The 22,473-nt window shown below is 37.2% G+C and overlaps 1 protein-coding gene across 4 annotated transcripts in view; it reads left to right on the forward strand.

Annotated features, from left to right (window-relative positions):
- LOC126381858 (multiple C2 and transmembrane domain-containing protein-like) overlaps window positions 1–22,473 on the forward strand; it is a 44,819-nt gene that overhangs the window by 17,965 nt on the left and 4,381 nt on the right. For 2 of the 4 annotated variants that reach the window (XM_050031383.1, XM_050031381.1), the window contains exons 2-9: window positions 9,291–9,423; window positions 10,028–10,158; window positions 12,355–12,498; window positions 17,275–17,458; window positions 20,406–20,602; window positions 20,969–21,188; window positions 21,513–21,658; window positions 22,221–22,366. In XM_050031383.1, the coding sequence (XP_049887340.1) occupies window positions 9,291–9,423; window positions 10,028–10,158; window positions 12,355–12,498; window positions 17,275–17,458; window positions 20,406–20,602; window positions 20,969–21,188; window positions 21,513–21,658; window positions 22,221–22,366 (1,301 nt within the window). Of the gene's footprint in view, window positions 1–166; window positions 696–1,432; window positions 1,662–9,290; window positions 9,424–10,027; window positions 10,159–12,354; window positions 12,499–17,274; window positions 17,459–20,405; window positions 20,603–20,968; window positions 21,189–21,512; window positions 21,659–22,220; window positions 22,367–22,473 lie in introns of those variants that run through there. The other 2 variants (XM_050031380.1, XM_050031382.1) reach the window with 2 other exon arrangements.

A 22,473-nucleotide genomic window follows, 5' to 3' on the forward strand; every position in this document is an offset into this window, starting at 1 on the left:
CGACCGTGTCTACCCGACCCAGAGGTATGTGCGCTCCAAACAATCGACATTTAATTATTTTTTAACGTTCTGGTTTCACTTCACAACGCGGTGTTGAAATGATCAAATTAATTTAGGGTCAATTAGTGACCGATGACCGCATAATGATAAACTCTACATCCACGGTTGATAAAAATTTAGTATTCGATCCGGCACGACTCGCGCGCGCGCTCTCGACGTGTTTAATTGTTGACAAGATATTTAAATCAATTCGCACGATACGCGTTGTAAACAATTAACATAATAATGAAATAATAGTGAACATTACGGATACAATACTGTAAAATTTTAAGAAAGTTTAAAAGTATGTCGTTAAGAAGAAAATTGTCGTTTAGAAGGAAGGCTAAGCCGGAGTTGGAAGACTTGTCTGTGTCTGCTACTGTTCTCGCGCCTGCTGAGTGTGAATCGAACGGAGAGGTTACAGTGGTATTGTCTCCGACTTCGCAAGGGGCTGCTGTAACACTGTCGCCGGTGTCGGAAACTGTTGAAACTCCCGCGCACGACGAGACAGCCGCTGAAGCTGTGTCGCAACCCGTCGAACACAAGCCCGGGAACTTAGAACACAGTCTGATTGGCAACGGTATTGAAAATACTCAGATAGTGGAACCGCCTCTAGATAGCGATCAAAACGAACGCGAAACCTCTCAGAAGAAATTGTGAGTACAAAAAAATCATCACTCACGTTCATCAAAAAAGTTACTTTATTTCATAAAACTGTTTCGGTTTCTAGAAAAATTGTGGGTAATTAAATCTGCCTTTTGGTTTTTATCTACCTAAAAGCCAATTAAGGCGAAATCACGTTTGAAAATTTCCGTTCGTAAATTAAGACATGACACATTTTTATTTAACCTCACAGCTTATTTGTCAATATGTCAGTGTTTGGATTAGGACAGAAGAACAATAAAGTTTGAAAACATAGATACAACAGACTTCCGCGGTCTAAACAATCTCGCGCTGTCTAAATCAATTAAATCGAAGTGACCGCCCGTGACTTCCTTTAATTAACATTTATTTACTACAATACAACTTTGAAATCTGTATACTGACTTGAATTTGCCTTATAAACCAATAAGTCTTTGAAATTGTCCAATAATTTAAGGCAAAATTAAAATATTGGAATATTACCGTCCAATATTGGCCTTATTGTAACTTTAATGCACCGGAACGTAAATGACTCAACTTGAAAAAAAGCATACGGTTTTTCCAAGTTTGGCTAGATAGTGCCTGTATAAAATATATTTCTTTTCTCTGCCATAGGCAAATATTCAATCGATACGGAACACGTCTCTCGGTACAAGGCTACAAACTGAAACCAGTTTGTTAATTCATAAATCATCATGGATCTAATACACAATTTTTCCGCAGTTCCAAGTCTAACTTATGTCAAACTACTTGTTTATACTTAGTTCAAAATTTTGTGCAGTTTCGTTTTTAATCTGTAGCCTATTAAGAGTGCGACTTTAGGTTTTCTTTTTTTTTCTTTTTATTTATTCTATAGTGGTTTTCCTGTGGCGTGAAGGTCTCAGCATTTTACTCAACTTTATCAAAAAAATATACCCAAAAAAGTCTATATTATTCGACTAGAAATTACTCAAGTTGCAGATATTAGTTATGGAAGTGATGTAAGTGTTACATTATCTTTTTATTGATCTCTCTCATCATCATCCCTAGCGTTATTCCGTTTTTACAGACTCCGCTTACCTAATCTGAACATATGACAGGTCCGGTTTTTTACAGAAGCGATAACCTAATCGTCTGAACTTCTAACCAGTACCAGCCCAATACAGGCTAGGTGCCTACCACCGAAACACATTTCTCGGGAATGTGGGTTTCCTCACAAGGTTTTCCTTCGCCGCTGAGCAACATTTTTGATTAAATCATGAATAAATAATATATACATTCTTAAATAATTAAGCTACATTATGTAGGTAATAGAGCAAGTACCTGATGAGGTGTTCTTTTATTAATCGCAAGGAGTATTGAGCATAAGTTTTTTTTTTTTTGTAAGTTTCGTAATCCCTATTGTCATGTTTTTTGTCTTAGTGATTACTAAGACAAAAAAGTCCAAACATTTCATGCAACTCACTTCGTATATTTTCGGGCAAATTCTTTATAAGTAGTGTATCTTACAACACACCCCTCATCATCATCTCCTTAGCATTGTCCCGTTTTTCACAGGGTCCGCTTTCCTAACCTGACAATTTGACAGGTCCGGTTTTTATTACAAAAGCAACTGAGAAAACAGGCCTAATACAGGTTAGGTCAGAAAATGCATATATTATCTCGGAAATGTGGGTTTCCTCACGATGTTTTCCTTCACCGATGAGCACGTGATAATCATGATCCAAACATGAATTCGAAAACAAATTCGACACAATGCGAAATTACTACTATGGAATTTGTATGAAAAAGCACCCTGTGACATCATAGGTAGATAAACGTGACAAAATATCGCACTCATTCTTTATTAAAATTCATCATCATCATCAGCCGTACGACGCCCACTGCTGGGCATAGGCCTCCCCCAAGGATCTCCACGACGATCGGTCCTGCGCTGCCCGCATCCAGCGGCTTCCCGCGACCTTCTTATTAAAATTCATTAATAAGTTAAATAGAAAAAGAAAATGTTTTTATCACCCTTAGATCTGTCTTTATTTAGTAATCAGAATTTCATAATTTATCTTTGACCTAGGAAACTACCCAATTACTTTTCTATACGTAGCATTATTCCTTTTTCTGCGCTTTCAGTAAATTAGTGTTGTAGTTTCAGAGTTGTATATTGTTCGGTACACTTAACAAGTAAAGTTGCAAAATTAATAACCCAATGCTTATAATATTCATACTTGTTCGTTTAAGGCTAAGGTCATGGATAACTTCTGAACTCTATTGTATTTCAGCATTGATAAAAACATACTGAGTAGCTAAGATAATTGTTTCCTTAAGTGCGAATTCTATGAGAATTAGAAAAGGTATTAATTACTTTTGCTAAGTACCTATTTTATAGTATATCATTCAGGGAATTATGAAAAGTAACTGCAAAGATTTTATTTTGACGTGACTTATTGTAGATTTGCCGCAGATGGCATTAACTACTTGGCCGCAAACCTGCAGAGAGAAATGTGTCAGGATCAAAGCAAATGGAATTCCATAGTCTCTGCTTACCCCGGTAGGAAATTTGGCGTGAGTTTATGTTTGCCTGCACCAATTTACAGTCTTTTGATAAGTTGTGGCTCTAGCTAGCCAATTGGTAGAGCATTATACAATCAAACTGCTTGCTAATAATATATATTACGTAAGAGTTGTTTTGTAGATGGCTCAATTATGATGTGAACGTCATACCTGTTATATTCATTGTCTTAGTACATTTCAACACAAAATTCTTACATTCTTTCTGAATATATTTTATTAAGATAAGTATGTGATACTACATAGGCGGTCTTGACGTTCACATTATGATTATGTCGGACAAAGTCTTTCCTTCTCAGTTTTTCTTTTCGTCTAACCTCTATCTAGAACATAATTATGAGCATACGAAAACTCGCGTTTACCTTTTGCAAAAAGGAGCACACGCTTAAGGAGAATCTCTCTCCAAACACAGCAACAATTATAAAGTACCTACTTAAACAAGAAAAAGTCCCTAGATAATTATTTAAAAGATTTATATACCTACTCTGTCGCTTTTTCCTTATAATTATATTTTCAATTTGACATGGCGGAAGTTGAACTTCGAGCGGCTTAAGATGCCTTACTGCCTCTGCCTAGTAAAATAAACATTTTTAGATTACTCACCAAACGATAATATAATATTGTAAAATTCCGATTCTAGCACCCAATTCAGCTTCAGTTGAGAAAAGTTCGTATGTAAGCCTAATTAACTCTTATTCTTATCTTATTATTTAGCCTATTACATCCCACTGCTGGGCACAGGCCTCCCCTTGATTTTTCCACTCCTCTCGACTTTGCGCGATCTCCGGCCAGTCCCTCCGATAAGCATTGAGGTCGTCACACCATCTTTTACGCGGTCTTCCTCGTCTTCTATGCCCGCCTTGAGGTATCCAGCCCATCGCTCTGGATGCATCCGACAAACGTGTCCGGCCCAGTCCCACTTCAGTTTGGGGGACATTTTCCCTACATCAGCGATACTTGATTTGGGGCGCAGCCCCAATACATTACGAAGTTATCCTGACACAGAATGACCTGATCGTATTGTAAGGAAAATAGAAAAAGAGAGAGTATAAGCCTTTAGTTCGTCTGGTATGATTTTGCGGGGTTTTTCGGGGTCATTCTTAATCTATACGTAATTTAATATTTGCCTGCAACAAGCTCATAGTAGCATTGAAGTTCGTTAACTTCCGCGGGTTAATTGTGTCACTGCATTGGCCAACCCTGATACATTTGAATACAAAGAAGACCCTATGACATGCAACATCGCAACAGGCTTGATCTACTAATAGATAAGATAGATCGATGTAGTTGATTGTTCTATTTTGATTACGAGTATGATGTTCGCTGTTGGAAACTATATAAAAATAAATTTTATTCATGTTCAAAGACGAAAAGAATACGGCCTATTTCACCATCTGCTTATAAACTGACAGGTATACGTGTCAGATTACAGGGGGGGTTAAAATGCCACATCAAAACAATTCACCTAAAAAAGCAATATTACTATTTGATATTTGTTTGCATTGCGCACTTACTTTTTTAGATGAATTGCTTCGATGTAGCCTTTTTAACCCCCAAGTTCTACAATCTGCCGTATAAATAAAAGTTATCATATCATGTTATATTTTAAGGCCAAAAAAAGTTACTTAATGTGGTATGTCGTGTCAAGCGTGATTGTGGTATTACAATGGGTTGATAATTGTATCTTAACTGTCCGTCCACGAAATTCCATGATTTTAACATAATTTTTTTTTTACACAAACTTTGAGCCCCATTTTTAACCCTTTGGGGATTTAATTTCGCAAAATACGTCCATTCAAAATTTAAGACTCCTAGCACTACTATAAGTAAGTACTTGAAGATTCTGAGATTTCGTGCTAAATTATTCTATCAGTGACTGACTCAAAAAGTTAAAACATTTGTATTTTTTATTTATTAGATAATTATATAGATAAAATAGTAAACACGTGGACAATGTAAATTGTTTTTTTTACTTATTCATTTATTGTACATAGAAGAACACTAAAACAACGAAAAGAGGGGCAAAAGCGTTTTTTTGATGTGACGCAAGTGGCATTAACTTCTTGGCCGGACAAATAGGGAGCGCTGAGGCCTCACCCGGTACAAAATTTAAGACAACTGGCTTGAGGGTGCCCAGTTAGGCGCGAAATTCAGCTCAGGGTGTCTGAAAGGTTGGGAAAAAACACAACTCAATTTTACAGTGTTTATACCTTATAGTTATACGTTTAAGTACATTTATTTCAACTTTGCTCTTGTAACGTTAAAAGCTAGTTAAAAATAAAAATGCAATGATAATTACCTATTAATATCCTGTTCCGAGTTATCATGTCAATAGCCATAGTAATTAATTATACATTAGATGATTAGACTAATTACGTAAGAATAGGGAATTTGTAAACTGAGTGCTTATTTATACATATACTTTTACGAACTAAGTTGCATTATCTATTTTTGGTATTTTTTTTTTAATATTTAGGCTCGCGCTTGACCACGGTCTCTCCGACCTTAATGCCATTTGCGACAAATCTACAATAAGTCACAAAAAAAAGATGGTAACTGACGATGTGGTCTAGGATGGATCACGCTTACCTAGCAATTGCCTATTATATTCACTCTAGTCTTGGAATATTTTTGAAAAGTAACTAACCTTCACTTTATGGAATATACTCACTTACTTTGAGATTGGCTAGTTGGAGAATATAGTCTCCTTTATCATAACATAATAGTACTAAACAAAACGACTCATTTTTCCATTTGTACAAAATAGTGGTCATTGGTTATAGATGACAATCTATTAGAGACGGTACTGAAAAGTATCGGCGTCCGAAGGACGTAATATACGATCCCGACGACCCGATTACTCTAGCCATAGAGGCAGCCAATCAGCTCGCGACACCAAACACTTCAGGACCCCGATACCGACCCCGCCGGCGTGGTCGACGATTTCCCTCATTCGGCGCTTATCGCTATCGACCCACTAGGGTCGATTAATTCTTTCAAATATTTTTCCTCTCAAACGACGCCCTGAGCCGAGGTTCGCGCCCAACTGGGCACCCTCAGGCCTGTTGTCTTAAACGTTGTACCGGGTGAGAGCCTTCAGCGCTCCCCATTTGTCCGGCCAAGTAGTTAATGCCATCTGCGGCAAATCTACAATAAGTCACGTAATAAAAAAAAGGTCATAGATCGATATGCAATGAGGGACTTTCCAGGCTACGTTCCCCAAAAACAATATAGATGGCGTTGTACAGATTTAACGTATTAATTAACTTCTTTCTCATTACTCGGGTACATAACTAGAGGTAGGTTGCCTGGAAGAGATTGCTACTTAGCAATAAGGCCGCCTATTGTACTAATTCTATTTCTCTTTTGTTTTGTATTTTGTTTTTTCCTGTTTGTGCAATAAAGTATTTGTTATGTTATGTTATAACTACTCAATAATATACGTATATAATGGCAGAGCATATACAAAGATAATTGTTGCTTGATATTAGGATCAGGTTATGTATAGATTTATGTTGCTACCTATATTGCTTCTCTTGATTTTGATCAGAATAATAATGGGTGGAAGATGTGTTGTGCCTGGGTGAATAAAAAGCGCCATCATACCCAAAAATAAACAAAAGATGAATATGCCTGTCATCCATAAAATTAGAAGGTTAAACGAAGGAAAATCTATATAGCGCCATTTATATTGTTTTTGAAGAATGTAGTCTGGAAAGTCCCTCATTGAGTCATACAGGATAACAATAATTTCTGTCCTTTTTATTCTTTGGTACGTGTCTAAATGTAAATGTATGCATTTGGGCAATTAGGACTCTACTTTTACCGTTTTAAATTTCTAATAGAATTTGCACAATACTCAATGAGGAATATTTAACAGAATATATTTTTTAGATCAGTGCCCTGTTTTTCAAAACTTACCAATCCCTGTATTACAAAAAAAATCTTGAAAATGTTTACAAGAATGTGTTTATCAAAACTATCATACTTACATGTTACAAGTGTCAATATTTATTTCAAAAGTATTTTTTATAATCCCTGTCGAACAGCAATATTGCTTCTTTAGATGAATTGCTTTGATGTGGCCTTTTTAACCCCCTAGATCTCGAATCGCTCATGATCGCTCATGATCGCTCATGATCGCTCATGATCGCTCATGGTCGCTCATGATCGCGAATGTCTAAATTAACCTAGCGCACCGCCACCACGTTGAACGTTCAGTCACACCAACAGCCCACACGAATAATATACTTATTTGCTATATAGTTCGGCCAACAAATGCTTTAAAATTGGTTGTAGAGTGCGTGGGAGGATCCTAAGGTTTATCTTCGGAAATGTGTTAAACTCTTTATTCTACACAATAATTAAATTAATGACAAAAAAAACAATAATACGTAGAAAAGGTGGATTTATCTCTAAAAGAGATCTCTTCCAGCCAACTCCGCATGGTGTGTTTAGGGTGTTTAGGATGTTAACATACTAAAAGTCACGTGTACGGGGCGAGCTTAGTGGGGGGAGGGGGGGGGGGAAGTCCCATTTTTGAGTTTTTCGCTTTTATTTTAGAAACGGTACGTCCTAGAGCAAAAAGTTCTTCCATTGATTCCCTGAACACCCTGAACACATTTCTGAAGAAAAACCTTAGGATTCCTCTCACGACAATCCCTTTATTAACCTGACTAATATGACTAATATTGTTTGTCTCACAACAAGACTGACCCTTGAGAATCCAAGCTCTCCAATAATAGACATAGAGTCCATATTAGCAGAGATAGTCGATTAAAAACGAGTCATTAGTTGCAATTGGTGAGGCTAAAAATCAAAAGATCATTAAGTATTCTTATGATCAATCAAAAAGGCGCACACGTTTATAATAAATAAGAAAATTATTGTGAATAAAGACTTCGTACCCGGATTGTAATCGAAAATGTATAATGATGAAGACACTAATGATGTTTGTTTGTGTTATGGTGGTTCTGTCGTAGTATTTACGTCAGACAACCACTGGACATACTTTATAAAACGCGCATCATTCTTTTTTATATGTTCGACGGCACAAATTCGCACCTTATTCGGAATCCCACGCGGCGTATCCTTGGCTTTGATTCCAAACGAAAAATCTGGACCCGACTACTCCGGTGTAGAACCAACCATGGAAAGTCGAACCATCGCTTACATAAAGGAGTCGCCATACTGTGAATGCGGTCACCCGGATCAAACCCTATCTCACATAGTGAACGAGTGCCCTCTACACCGGTTCCCAGGTGGCATAGCCGAGCTGCATTATGTGACGGATGCAGAGACTTGGTTAAAATAGTTTAAGCTGGTTATATGATCCACGCAGGATATTTTATTTTTGTTTGCCATACGCAATAATAATAATATCATTATTTTTAAGGTAGTGTCTCTAACTGCTTGTGGATAATACGGAGCTGCTAATAGGTTTACAAACATTGAAATCCTCATGACCCTCAAAGCTTAAGAGGGTTTAAAAAAACAACTTTGCTGTATCATTGAGTTGATATCTTAAGCCTTATTTTTATTAAGAGTTATCATACTTACCTATAATTTTATATTTAAGTTTAATAATTCGTGATGCTTTACCGGCCTTTATGTATACATACGTAAAGTTTTTATCTTCACTTGTTAAATAAAAAAGATTCATAAATTTTTGAACAATTGAAAAGGCAAGTTGAACAAATAGTTTATTAATGTTGTCTTGAGTTGCAATACATAGGTACCTTTGTAATTTTTTAAATAGAGTTCTCAGTTTCTCTCTTAAATTGTGAAAATTGTCTTTTATTGTGTGTTGTTGTTGTTGTAATTGTTGTTGTTGTTGACTGTTGTTCTTCGACGCATCACATATTCATCTTCTATCGTGTGGATTCCTTCCGAAGCACGTATCACATGTTTACTTGTATGCTAATCGGTAATCTTATTGCGTTCTCTAAAAGGCAGTGTGATTGATCAGACATGCCTACGTGAACATTTTTAATTTCTGTGCTTTTTTGTATTATTCATGTTGCGCGCGCCACATTGTTGTATTAAACTGTGATTTGTTGTCGTAGGTCGTTCGCGATTCCGGACGGTATGACTATGGACCCAATGGCGCCGACAGCGCTGGCGATATCCACAGAATTCATGGACCGCATCGGTAGCGGCCTCACCATCCTCAGAGACCACGGGAAAAAACTACAGAAGGTAACCTCCACGTCAAATACCCGGTTTGTTTGCAATGACGGAAACGAGCGCTGCGGCAAAATGCAATTTACTTTTTTGCATGTCATTTAATCTTCAGCTATTTGTTTTTTCTTTCTTTTTGTCATTATTTTAACGAGAATCTGTCATGAGTCTTGTACTTGCAGTACAATTGAGTTTAAAGTCTAGTCGACACCATTATAAGAGCAATAAAACTACTTATAAGTACATGTAATTGCAAAGGAAAATTAAAAGAATAAAAAAAATACACGCGTATCGAATCAATTAAAAGAATAGTTTACATTTTTGTACGCAATTTAATTCTTAGCTATTTGCTTTTCCTTCCAAGTTTCTTTTATCGCTGTAAAGACATTTTGTAGTCGCATTATAAATAAATATTAAATACTTACATATCCTAATTAAAACTCAATTACATAGGCTATTGTTATGAGCTCTGAATTGGTTAGCGAAACAGAATTGCGATTGAATGGCACACAGTAAAGCTGGCCAGCGGAGTTCAATTTAGAAGAGTGTTTGAGAAGGATTCAAACGCTTGAGATTGTATTCATATACTTAGCCTAACAATAATAATGACTTTCTTTTGCAGTATGTGAACAAGCACAAGTTTGAAGTGATCAAGCGGTCGTGGAAATCCATAGTGAACGTAGTGCTAGTCGAAGCCAAGGACCTGCCCGATGGACCAGCAGGCGGTTCTAACGGACTCTACTGCAAGTTTAAGTTAGTCTTCTTCTTCTTATCGTGTCGATGGCAAACTAAATAGTGTCAGCCCAAAACCTAGCAACAAGTATGGCGCTATCTGCAGCGCTCATCAGATCCTCCTGCGTGCAGGTGTTCCGTCACGCAGGACACGGTGTAAGATGTTCCATCGTTTGGGGGACAATGCTGCACTTGCACTTTAAGTCCGAGCCATCCGTGAAACCCCACCTGAACAAATTGTCCTTACTTCGACCTACCTAAGTCCGAAGTTTATTTAGAGACTTCCAGGTAAGTCAAAGCAAATCAAGACCTGGCGGAGGTCTCTCGGTCGGCGAATCAAAAGGGTTTGGGAGGTGTACCCGTTTTCTGCCTTTCATCATCATCATCAATTTAAGAGCCACGCTCTTGTCGATGCAGCATTTTCCATGCCACTTTTTAGGGAAAAATAGGGCAGTGGTTTCCTTCTTGCCTTCCGCCCCGCAGTACTCTGTCTGACGCAAGTGGGATGGCGCCCAAAGTAGTCTATTACAAAGCCATACTAGGACTCCTGTCCTCCGCCTATGAATAGCCTTTAAGTTAGTATAAATATAAATCTTTAAGAATACTTATAGCCAAAACGTGGTTCGGAAAAAAAGACTTACCTAACATGTTTTCTTAAATATTCGATGCTGCTTGTGTATTAGAAGCCTTTTAGTCAAGTTACAAAAAATATTCTATTTTGGTTGTATTTTGACGCTACTCAAATCTACCCTTAGCAAGTTTAATCTTTATTAGTACGTACCTAGTTATTTTCTAAAACATTGGTAACTATTACAGACGAAAGTATCGGGTTTCACTTTGACTGAAGCATAATAGAAATTGACAAAAAAATTTGGCCATGTCTGGTATCGTCCGTCATGCTTCAGGGTCATAGATTGTCACGCTTCACTACTCCTACTCAAACGATTGTTTTTTGTTCATCACAAAGGTTGTTAGATTAAGTTTAAAATAAATAAGCAAACCAATCATGAAGTATACGTCAAACACGGGTAAGTAATCTCCGTAAAAAACGTCTGAAGTACAATAAAACATATCTACGTCAATAACTTGTGATGGCTGTATCTCTATCAAAGGTTTTTTACCACTAGATTGAAGATCGTGGAAATTTCCTAATAAGAGAGATACCTGAGTATATTTCCATTAAAAATATGTTGAAGTAGTTGACGAAAACCGCATAGAATGAATAGGCGTAATATCATATTACAAAAAGTTTATGTGACTGGTATTGTGTGGGCTCTGTACGTTGTGAATATACATAATTATGGAGAATAATTCAGTACATTTTATTATGTCTCAAAATGAAACCTAAAGATTATATGAATTTTATACGTATTTATATATTATATAAGGTCGTAGCTATTAACTAGCTAAGGGCAAGCCATTAGAAAACAGACCACTTAATATTTATATCTTAATTTGAATACCATACATTGTTCAATAAAGTGATAATCCCAATACAATCAATGTAAGACGTGTTCCCATACAGTCGATATTTACGACATGTCTGGGATGACAATAAACGTATTACAATGCATAGAACAATATAAATGCAAATTAAAAATAAATATGTATTTAAAATTAATGGAATAACAGTATTGTGTAGATACACATGACTAAAGTACTAGTAAACATGGAGACAATTATATTTTATTTTCCATTAAGCCCGTATTACATGTGACTTCCTCTAAGGCTAATTTATTTGTTATTTATGACTTTATATAACAACTTTAATCTAGCTAATGTTATTTTATATAATTAAGCAAGTAACTACGTCTTTCGTAGACAACCTCAATGATTAGCTCGATCGCAAGACTGAATACTCAGTGGAGTCTATTTTGCAAACATTTTTTTTCTAAGCTAAGTATATTCCTCCACCGACCTGCAGTACAACAGCTTTACAAAGTGGTGGGTGTATCCGCTTCCATCAAGCTGTTTCACTGCGTTCTCGTTTATATTACTTATTTGAATTTAGAAGCCGAGAAATCTTTCACTTTTGGTAAACGTCCGAGCGATCTTTTGTCTTCAGTTTTCCAACCACAATTAGTTTTCATTTTTCATCGCCTTTGCGTATTGCGGTCGAAGTATGAAAGAGTGCGTTGTTGGCATATAATCGACAAGCTTTTTTTTATTCTAACTACCTAGTAATATGGATAATTGTAACAAATGTTTGCGTTGCAGACTTGGTGCAGAAACCCACAAATCAAAGCAAGTACCGAAAACCAAGCCGACATGGCGCGAGAGATTCAACCTGTATGTTTACGAAGACAACAACCTGGAGGTTACCGTGTGGCACAAAGGGAAACAAAAGAACTTCATGGGCAGGTAAGAAAAAAAACATATTCGAAAATGAGTTTGGGCACAACTTCATCAGGTATCTAAACAAAGAAACATAACAGAGATTTTCAATATCCCAATATCCGTGTGCGCTTCCTTAAACTGTTTAATGCTATAAATCATAAATGTAACTAAACTGAATAGCATGGGCGGATCCAGAGGAGGGGGGGGGGGAGGTCATGGTTGTCATGACCCATGGAGGAAGGGTCAAGGGTTGCCTGCAACCTGATGAACCCCCCTGTTATTTATTAGGTAAGCTTGGTTAGCGTGTTTCACCTTAGACTATATCTTCACTGACCATCAGGTGAGATTATTGTCAAGCTCAAAACGATTTGTATTGAAAAAGTCTATAAAAATACCACACCTAAACAACAGCGTGAGTAGAGCTTCGAGGCATTAATAGACCAGTCCCACTCTGGATGTAGTCTGACCTTATAATTAAGAATCTTGCGTGGAACGGCCTCTGTGGTCCAGTGTTTGAGCGTTGGGCTCACGATCCGGTGGCCCCGGGTTGGCATCCCGGTGGGGACATATCACAAAAATCACTTTGTGATCCCTAGTTTGGTTAGGACATTACAGGCTGATCACCTGATTGTCAGACAGTAAGGTCCCGGTTACAACTTACTGATGTAAGTATGTAGTCGTTACATGAGCCATGTTAGGGGCCTTTGGCGGCCTAATAATAACCCCGACACCAGGGTTGATAAGGTTGGTAATCCACCTTACAACCCACGCGATAAGAAGAAGAGAAGAGAAGATTCTTGCATGCAGGTCATAACAATTGATTCGGCATAATCTCATGCCCAGGATGATAAGCAGCGTGACATAGTATGTAATAAGCCTACGTTCAACTTCCATAAAGGTCAATGTTTGTTATGAATCAAGGGGCCAAAATTATTGATATCATGCGTCCCTCATTATTACGCTAATATGACCAACTTAAATAATTCACGTCCGTAATAAGACGATAATTCATCATCATCACTGCTGGGGCACGGGCCTTCCCTATGGATGGATAGGGAGATCGGGCCTTAAACCATCACTCGGGCACAGTGCGGATTCATGGTTATTAACGACTGCTAATGCAGCCGGGACCAACGGCTTAACGCGCCTTCCGAAGCACGGAGGAGCTCGAGATGAAAACTTTTTTTTTGTGGTCACCCATCCTATGACCAGCCTTTGCGAAAGTTGCTTTACTTCAACAATCACAGACCGAGCGCGTTAACCGCTGCGCCACCGAGCTCCTCCAAGACGATAATTAATTCTCTCCTCCAAGACGCAATTGAAATACCATTCTATTTAAGTTTATAAATTATGTAATACAAACTGGTATTTAAAAAAAAAGAAAGGAAAACATGAAACAGTAGGACTAGGGCCCTGTGCTGGGAGGTTTTCTGGCCACGTCTTTCCCTCAGCGTTACAAATTCCGATGTGGTAGTAGTTTTACAGCTAGTTACATAGTATGACATTTAATTTTTGACGTTCAAAAAGCGCTAACTTTGTAAGCCAATTTGGAAAATAAATATTTTTGAATTTGGAATTTTTCGAATAGAAACCTTTGTGCTAAGAGATGGTCGAATTAGGTTGTTACCTAACTTAATTAGGCTATAATTAAAACACATTATAGAGACATTGCAGAGACTTGGTTAAGGGAGCTTAAGCTGGATATTTGATCCAAGCAGGATATTTGTCTGCCATACGCAATAATAATTAAAACACATAATAACGGGGTTTTACCGTATGTATTGGCCATATTCTTTACTTAATACACATATTTTGATAATAAAATAACGTTATGCCAAAAAACTTGTTAAATCCGGGACTAATTGTATCTTTGACTATGGAGAACGTGTTACTGTATGCTAATAAGAAAATAAAATATACACCTGCTATTTTTAGATAAATAGCTGCTATATAGCATCTATTATTCAAAACGATTATAATAAAGGTTATTTTTGTTCTATAGGAGTTTTATACCTACAACGCTACAACGTCAAAGATTTAATTTGGAAATAGGTAACATATTAATTAACAGTATACTTTGGATAGGCTGGTTTCCAACTAGTCAAATCAGTTACTTTTTACTAAACATCAAAACACGAAATTATTAACTTATGGAATTTGTATGAAAAAGCAACCTGTGACGCCATTAGAAAAACGTGACAGAATGTCGCACTTATTATATTTTTCTTTATTAAAATTCATAAATAAGTTACTTAAATACAAAAAAGGATACTTTTTGTCGCCTTTAGATCTGTCTTTATTAAGTAAGTAATCAGAATTTCATAATTTATCTTTGACCAAGGAAACTACCCAATTGTCATTTTTTAACATATTTTGTTGGACGTTTCTTCCGCCTAAAAACTACTGTAGCTTCTCAATGTACACTAGGTTGTGTAATAAATCTTCTTCTATCGTGTGGGTTGTGTTGTGAGGTGGATTAAAAACCCCATCAACCCTGGTGTCAGGGTTACTATTGGGCCGCCAAAGGCCCCTAACATGGCTCATGTAACGACTACATACTTACATCAGTAAGTAGTAACCGGGACCAACGGCTTAACGTGCTCATCTTTCTTTCGGACAATCAGGTGATCAGCCTGTAATGTGCTATAACCAAACTAGGAATCACAGAGTGATTTTCGTGATGTGTCCCCACCGAGATTTAAACCCGGGACTTCCGGATCGTGATCCCAACGCTCAAACCACTGGACCACGGAGGACGTTGATAAAAAGAGGTAATTATGATAAAACGGGAATGTTACGTGATATTAACGTGACAAGTTCGACCTTCGTCTTCCAAATCCTCAGCAAACGACGTAGTGAGGGATCCGATGGTAGAGATTTATAGCTGCAATTTGTCCACTGTCGATAACAACGACCAAATACCTTTTTCTATTGGATGTCTTCCTATTTTTCTTTTTCTTCGTGAAGTTACAATATTTTTTGTAAGTACTTATAGAAAAGTTTCAATGGGGTATTCATTTGTTGATATTATTTTACATTAAGGCTGCAGTGTGAGAAGTCTGTCAGGATCGAAGCAAATGGAATTCTATAGTCTCTGCTTACCCCGGTGGGAAATAGGCGTCAGTTTATGTATGTATGTACGTATATGTAAGGCTGCAGTCTCCGCAAAACTGAGTTGTTGCGAGTTTTTGGTGACTGTTATTTTCCTTTTTAAGCAATGTTACGATATTTTTTTGATTACTGTTTATTGTACATATAGATATATCACGATATAAGTAATATTTTTTTTAAAGTACATGCGTTGTTTTTATTATACTTAATAAGCATTATTATCTTTCACTTTTTTACAGACATTTTTTTTATCTTAGTGAATCATTAGATGTATATTGTATTGTAAACACATATAACGCAATAAACTATAGTTTTCAACCTTCCCCAATAGTGGTTACAGGTGTAAATTGTGTATTTACGCGTAAGTACAGTCATGAGCAATATAATGTACCCACTTTAGGACTCTGTCGCACTAACATAATTGACTTTAGTGAGTTAATGTGACATGGTACCAAAGTGTATACATATTAATGCTCGTGAACTTACTTACTTTTATTTTAAAAAAATAATCAAAATATTAGAGGCCCTGATTTATTTGTTTGATAAGTTATGTTTACTTGATAACTTTGAGCAAGTTGTTTTTTTTTTCTCGTGAGTCTTTTTGGTGTTGATTAAAAAACTTGTTGTTTAAGAGGGGCTCAGACCAACTTTTTCTGTTTAGAATACGTTCGTTATTAAGGCATTTTGGCAGTATTACATAATCCTATGTTTTTGTTACAATATTGACAAGATTATTGTTTTTATACAAGTAGTCAAGAATTTGAAATTAAAAAAAAAAGCAAACAACAGAAACCGGCTTTGCTATAAACAATATTTCAATCGTAAAGTTCAATAGTAAAATAAAGATCAATAGTAAAATTTCAAAATGTTTTTTTATCTTGTAAAACATACCTAATGAAAAATAGAATTGAAAATTCTTGTAATTATAATAGTTACCTATCTATTTGTGTAAGATTTTTTTACAACACATAATTTTGGAAATTATCGTATTGATTTCAATATGAACTTCAATAAACCGGTTGGCTGGCTGACTTTTTTTAAATTAATGAAAAGCGCCATTCTATACAAGTCTTAATTGCTACTTTGATAAATTCGATCAATCAGTAGGCTAGTTTCCAACTAGTCAAATCAGTTACTTTTTATTAAATTTACTTACAATGAAATTTGTATGAAAAAGCACACTGTGAAGTCATACAAAAACGTGATAAAATGTTTTTCTTGATTAAATTTCATAAATTAGTTAAATAGAAAAAAGAAAATGTTTTTCGTTAGCTCTAGATCTGTCTTTGTTCAGTAATCAGATTTTCATGATTTACGTATATATTGAACCTGGTACACGACCCAATTGATTATTACCTCTATACTCATCATTGAGGAGCTCGGTGGCGCAGTGGTAAACGCGCTCGGTCTGCGATTGTTGAAGTTAAGCAACTTTCGCCAAGGCCGGTCATAGGATGGATGACTACAACAAAAAAACAGTTGTCATCTCGAGCTCCTCCGTGCTTCGGAAGGCACGTTAAGCCGTTGGTCCCGGCTGCATTAGCAGTCGCTAATAACCATCAATCCGCACTGGGCCCGCGTGATGGTTTAAGGCCGATCTCCCTATCCATCCATAGGGAAGGCCCGTGCCCCAGCAGTGGGGACGTTAATGGGCTGATAATGATGAACTCATCATTCACCCGTCCACAGATGTTCAATCGACCTATCACAACTGGAGAAGGAGAAAACACACGACCTGTGGCAGGAACTGGAGTGTGGCTATGGGAGTGTCCACATGCTGGTGACCCTCAGCGCCACGGCGAGGAACATGCAGGTGGACAACGTGCCTACCACCAACGGTATAAGCCACGCCGCGCTGCCTGAGGACGACTACGTAAGTATTACAAATGTCATAGAATAAGCAATACTACGTCTAGAACGGCAACTCCCCGCTGCCCACCAGCGGCTGAGCTAAGTTTTTATCTAATGGTAATTATTTAGCATAATTCCGATAAAAAATAAAAGTAAATATTAGCGAATGATATAATAAACATTGTTACATTCAAAATGCTTTTGTATTCATTGAAATTCGAAAATTGGCTACAGGTTTCGCTCGTCCCAAATCACGTTTTTTTTTTATCATTCCTTCCCATAATGAAGGTTTAAAATTGATGACAGACATAAGGTAGCGACTTGTTTACTGCGTTGATAAAGTTAAGTAGTAAGTATTTATGAAGATTCCTACCCGGAAGGCGGTATAACATTATCATTGTTTACTTCGATATGACCTCAATGGTTTCAAGTAGATACTATACCTGGGTACAGTAGTTACCAGGGTATATATATTTTTTTTAATTTTTAAATAATTGAATATCAATAATACTTACAACAATATGATTTATGAGTTGTTTTTAAGCGCCTTTATGTCGAAGCCTTTAGGTTTATTTTATTGAACAATATACGAAGTACCCTTTTTTAATAATTTGGCCTCAAATTTTTAAGTGGTATTTTGAACTTGGACTTACAAACGTCATTGGTTGTGATTTCTGATAATGACCTTAAATTGACGTCAAAAATGGACTGACCGTCTGTGGGTTGGCTGCATATTGAATAAAAACATGCTTTTATTAAGAATAAGGCCATACTACTTACAATCTATACTAATATTATAAATGTGATAGTGTGTGTGTCTGTTTAATTGTCCATCTTTCACGGCAAAACTGAGCAACGAATGAACGTGATTTTTTTAAGTAGAGATAATTGGAGGGATGGAGAGTGACATAGGCTACTTTTTGTTTCTTTCTAACCCCCCACTTCCCTAAAATGGGGGGTGGAAATTTGTATGAATCAACCCGTAATTGTCAACTATTTGTGACTAACGAAAAAATCGTGCATGTTTTTTGATATCTGCTCCCAACCCCTTCAAAGAGGGGGAGGTAGGAAGCTAAAAATTGGTACAATAAATACCTACATAAGTAGGTATGGTCAACGGCCACCGTGGTCCAGTGGTTTAAGCGTTGGGCTCACGATACGGAGGTCCCGGGTTCGAATCCCGGTGGGGACACATCACGAAAATCACTTTGTGATCCCTAGTTTGGTTATAGGACATTACAGGCTGATCACCTGATTGTTCGAAAGAAAGATGACCCGTGCTTCGGAAGGCACGTTAAACAGTTGGTCCGGGTTACTACTTACCGATGTAAGTTAGTAGTCGTTACATGTGCCATGTCAAGGGCCTTTTGCGGCTCAATAGTAACCCTGACACCAGGGTTGATGGGGTTGGTAATCCACCTCACAATCCACACGATAGAAGAAGACTAGGTGGTGTATGTAGCGGTTTCAAAATAATTCCACCACTTACGTGATGTTACGTCTTTTAAGTGTGTATGATCAGTGACCCTTTTTGTCGTTACTTTTTCTATAAATAGACATTAGTCAGTAGTCTATATGCTGACTAATTGAAAAATAATAATGCTAATTTTATTCTATTCAATGCTCAAGCCGTACTTTAACATGTGTTATTTATTTAACACAAAAAATCCGGTCTATCTTCCGACAATACTCGTACCATTCCATAAACACCTTCTGCGGGAAATTCTATTTTTATTCTCTAAAATAAAAGTAAGTCCGTCGTTCACTAACCGTTCGTCGACGAACCGACAACCGCGGTTGTCTTAATCTATCTATGGGTTAATCCCCTTTTGGTATAATATTGACGTACTTAATTGTAGTGGATACCTACTTATTTCGACTTGGGTGACAGCTCATCCGCAGATGTATTTCATCCGTGGATGAAACGCCACTCTTTACAAATAGTAGGCGTCGAGTCATCCGAAGTGGAACTGTTATTCGGAGGACTCGCCACCTAGCTAATCCTACTGTAGTATTTTCATCCAAAATTGAGTAACACCTATATAACTCTCGAAAGCTGTTTATTTTTAACCATCGAAACTTTTTTCGCTATTTTCTTAAATTATAATATATGTGGAAAAACACAATGTTTACGCCACAAAGTAGTACTTCCACTTATTTCAACCGTTGCAAAAACATTAATAGAGTACACACACAAAAAATACATCCAAAAATAAAAAAATATCTATCTAAATAGATAAGTACGTAAATAATATCTACTTAATAGGCTTAATAGGTTATTTTAAAACCGAAGTCCATGCGGACTGAGTGTCGGGTGGATGGCTAGCAAAATACATATATTTCAGTACCTCATTAGACATTTAAATGTTATAACATAACATAAAATATCCTATATAAGTCCCACTACTGGGCACAGGCCTCCCCTCAATCAAGCTGAACATGGAACCGAACTGAACCGAAGCACGGAATCACATTATTTTTTCAGACAATCAGGTGATTCAAGCCTGTAGAGTCCATACCAAACAAAGGACTCACAAAGTGATTTCAACAATGTCCCCATCGGGAATCGAACGCGGACCTCCAGATCGTGAGCCTAACGCTCTAACCACTAGACCACGAAGGCTGTTTTTTTTAATGTTCTATCTCGAATAATGTTAATCCCTTTTTGGTATAGACAGGCAACTCTCCGTTCCCACCAGTGGGTGAACTAGGTTTGCCTATCATCCCTCCTCGGTCGCTTTTTAGCCTTTAGGCGGCAAACGTCACACAAATGCGCGTGTATAATATCATCCATGTGTAGTGTCTGTGTAAAACGAGGTGTTTTGTATGAAGTGTTATTCGATATAGCCTACACGTTATGTTCTTAAAAGTCAAATAAATAGAGACTCTTTGGTCAGAGTTTTTTGTAATTATTTCTTTTTATTTTAGTGCAATAGAGTGTATTGTATAAAACCTTTCGTTCCCTACAGTCCTGGTATCGTCTAGACAGCAACTGGAGTGAAGTGGGGCAGCTGTCGGTGACCGTGTTGGGAGCGCGCGGACTTTGCGCCCTCGGACTTAGCGGCAAGGCAGACGCATACTGTGTGCTCGAGCTAGACAACTCTAGGGTGCAGACACACACTGTGCGCTCTACTAACGATCCTATGTGGAATAAGAGCTATAACTTGTAAGTATACAGTTACAAATTCGGGTGAAGACTTATTTTTTTTGATCCCACAACCATAGAATAAGGAATAATACTACATATAGAACGGCAAATCTCTGCTCCCCACCAGCGACTAAGCTAGGTTTACCTCACCTCCCTCGGTCTTACTTTAGTCTTCAATCGTATGGGCGTCAGACGTTACACACACAAATATCCGTGTACGATGTGCAGTGTCTGTGTAAAACGAGGTGTTTTGTATGAAGTGTCCGGGGAGTGGCTTAACTTTTGTTATTTCAGTAATTCAATTACATTCTGTAAATAATAAGTCATAAAAATCGAAAATTTTGCATTATGTTGTTTGTAATCGCACCAAAATACTTTTTACAGTCCGGTGAATGACATAACGTCCACATTGGATATCACAGTATACGACGAATCGATCATCACATCCATGAAAGGAGAGACCCTGGGCAAGATATCGATACCTTTGCTGAGAATCAACAATGATGAGAAGCGATGGTATGCTCTCAAAGATAGAAATAAAAAGTCCAGCGCCAGAGGAAATTGTCCAAGGGTACTCCTTCAGATGTCTGTCGTATGGAATCCGGTAACTATATATTTGGACATACTTGTACTTATGTTATAACATAGGTATATTAATTAAATTTCATCATCATCATCATCAGCCTTCACGGCACGGGCCTTCCTTCGGGAATTAAATTTATTCTCTATAAATAAATAAAAAGTCAGAAAAGGGTCGTAGGGTTACCCTCCTTTCAATTCTTGGCTCCCTTTTTGTTATTATGATTATGAATTAAAAACTTGGAGAAATATAAAACCATAATATTACATTTACTTTCCAATATAAGTAAATCTCAATTGGATGTTTATTGTTTTTGTTTATATATCTAATTATATCTATTTATTTCAGGTAAAAGCATCAGTCAGAGTTTTAACTCCGAAGGAAACCAAGTACATGCAGAAGCCACCTAAATTCGACATTCCTCTAATATACAGCAACCTGAAGTTCATAAAAGACGTCTTCCACGCCATCTACATTGGAAACGAGCATTTAAAGTAAGTATTGAATTGCCACAGATTCAAATATGTTAAATTGACCTTCGAAACTTGTCGAATCCATGATAATTACGTTGAATAAATGATTGTGATTTCTGATTTCCACGTTAAGTGCTGACCAAGGGGACTCAAACACATTATGCCACATTGATGCAATTTATCTAAAAGTACGTTAACATCAGAAGCGCCTATGTAGTATCATATATCTTAATTAAATATATGCAGAAAGATTGTACGCATTTTGAGCAAAATATTATGAAGATTTGTACTTAAAAGCTTTGAGCTTTGAGCTAAATAGTATGTCTCATACACACCGGTGCGCTCATTTCTTATCGCCGTCTATAATGGCCGATCCAACTGTGTTAGTGAAAATTTCACTTAAGATAAATTAATAACTCATTGGTGCATGTCCAGTGCCAGGGTTGGAACCGGCGCTCTCCTTTTGAGAATCAAGCCGGTAAACCACATTGACTGTAGAGCAACACGATCTGTGGTAAAATTACAATAAGACACTTCAATCAAACAATATACTTGTTCTGAATATTATTGTTTACGTTTCCAGACGTGTGTTCGAGTGGGAGAACCGAGAGAAGAACACGCTGGCGCTGATCGGGTGGCTCATGTTCTGGCACTTCTTCCGGCTGTGGATGACGCCGCTCGTGCTGCTTATACCCTTCGTGTACAACTGGACCGGCTACAGGAGTTGCAGTAAGTTGACTAAAGCTTTTTCTTCTGCCTGATTTCCTTTATTCCCTGCCTCATCTTAAGACGCATAGCCTGGACTCTAAACAACTGAAAAGCGACTTGGAAGTCCT

Source organism: Pectinophora gossypiella, chromosome 3, assembly GCF_024362695.1.
Source record: "Pectinophora gossypiella chromosome 3, ilPecGoss1.1, whole genome shotgun sequence".
In the NCBI taxonomy this organism is placed as follows: domain Eukaryota; kingdom Metazoa; phylum Arthropoda; class Insecta; order Lepidoptera; family Gelechiidae; genus Pectinophora; species Pectinophora gossypiella.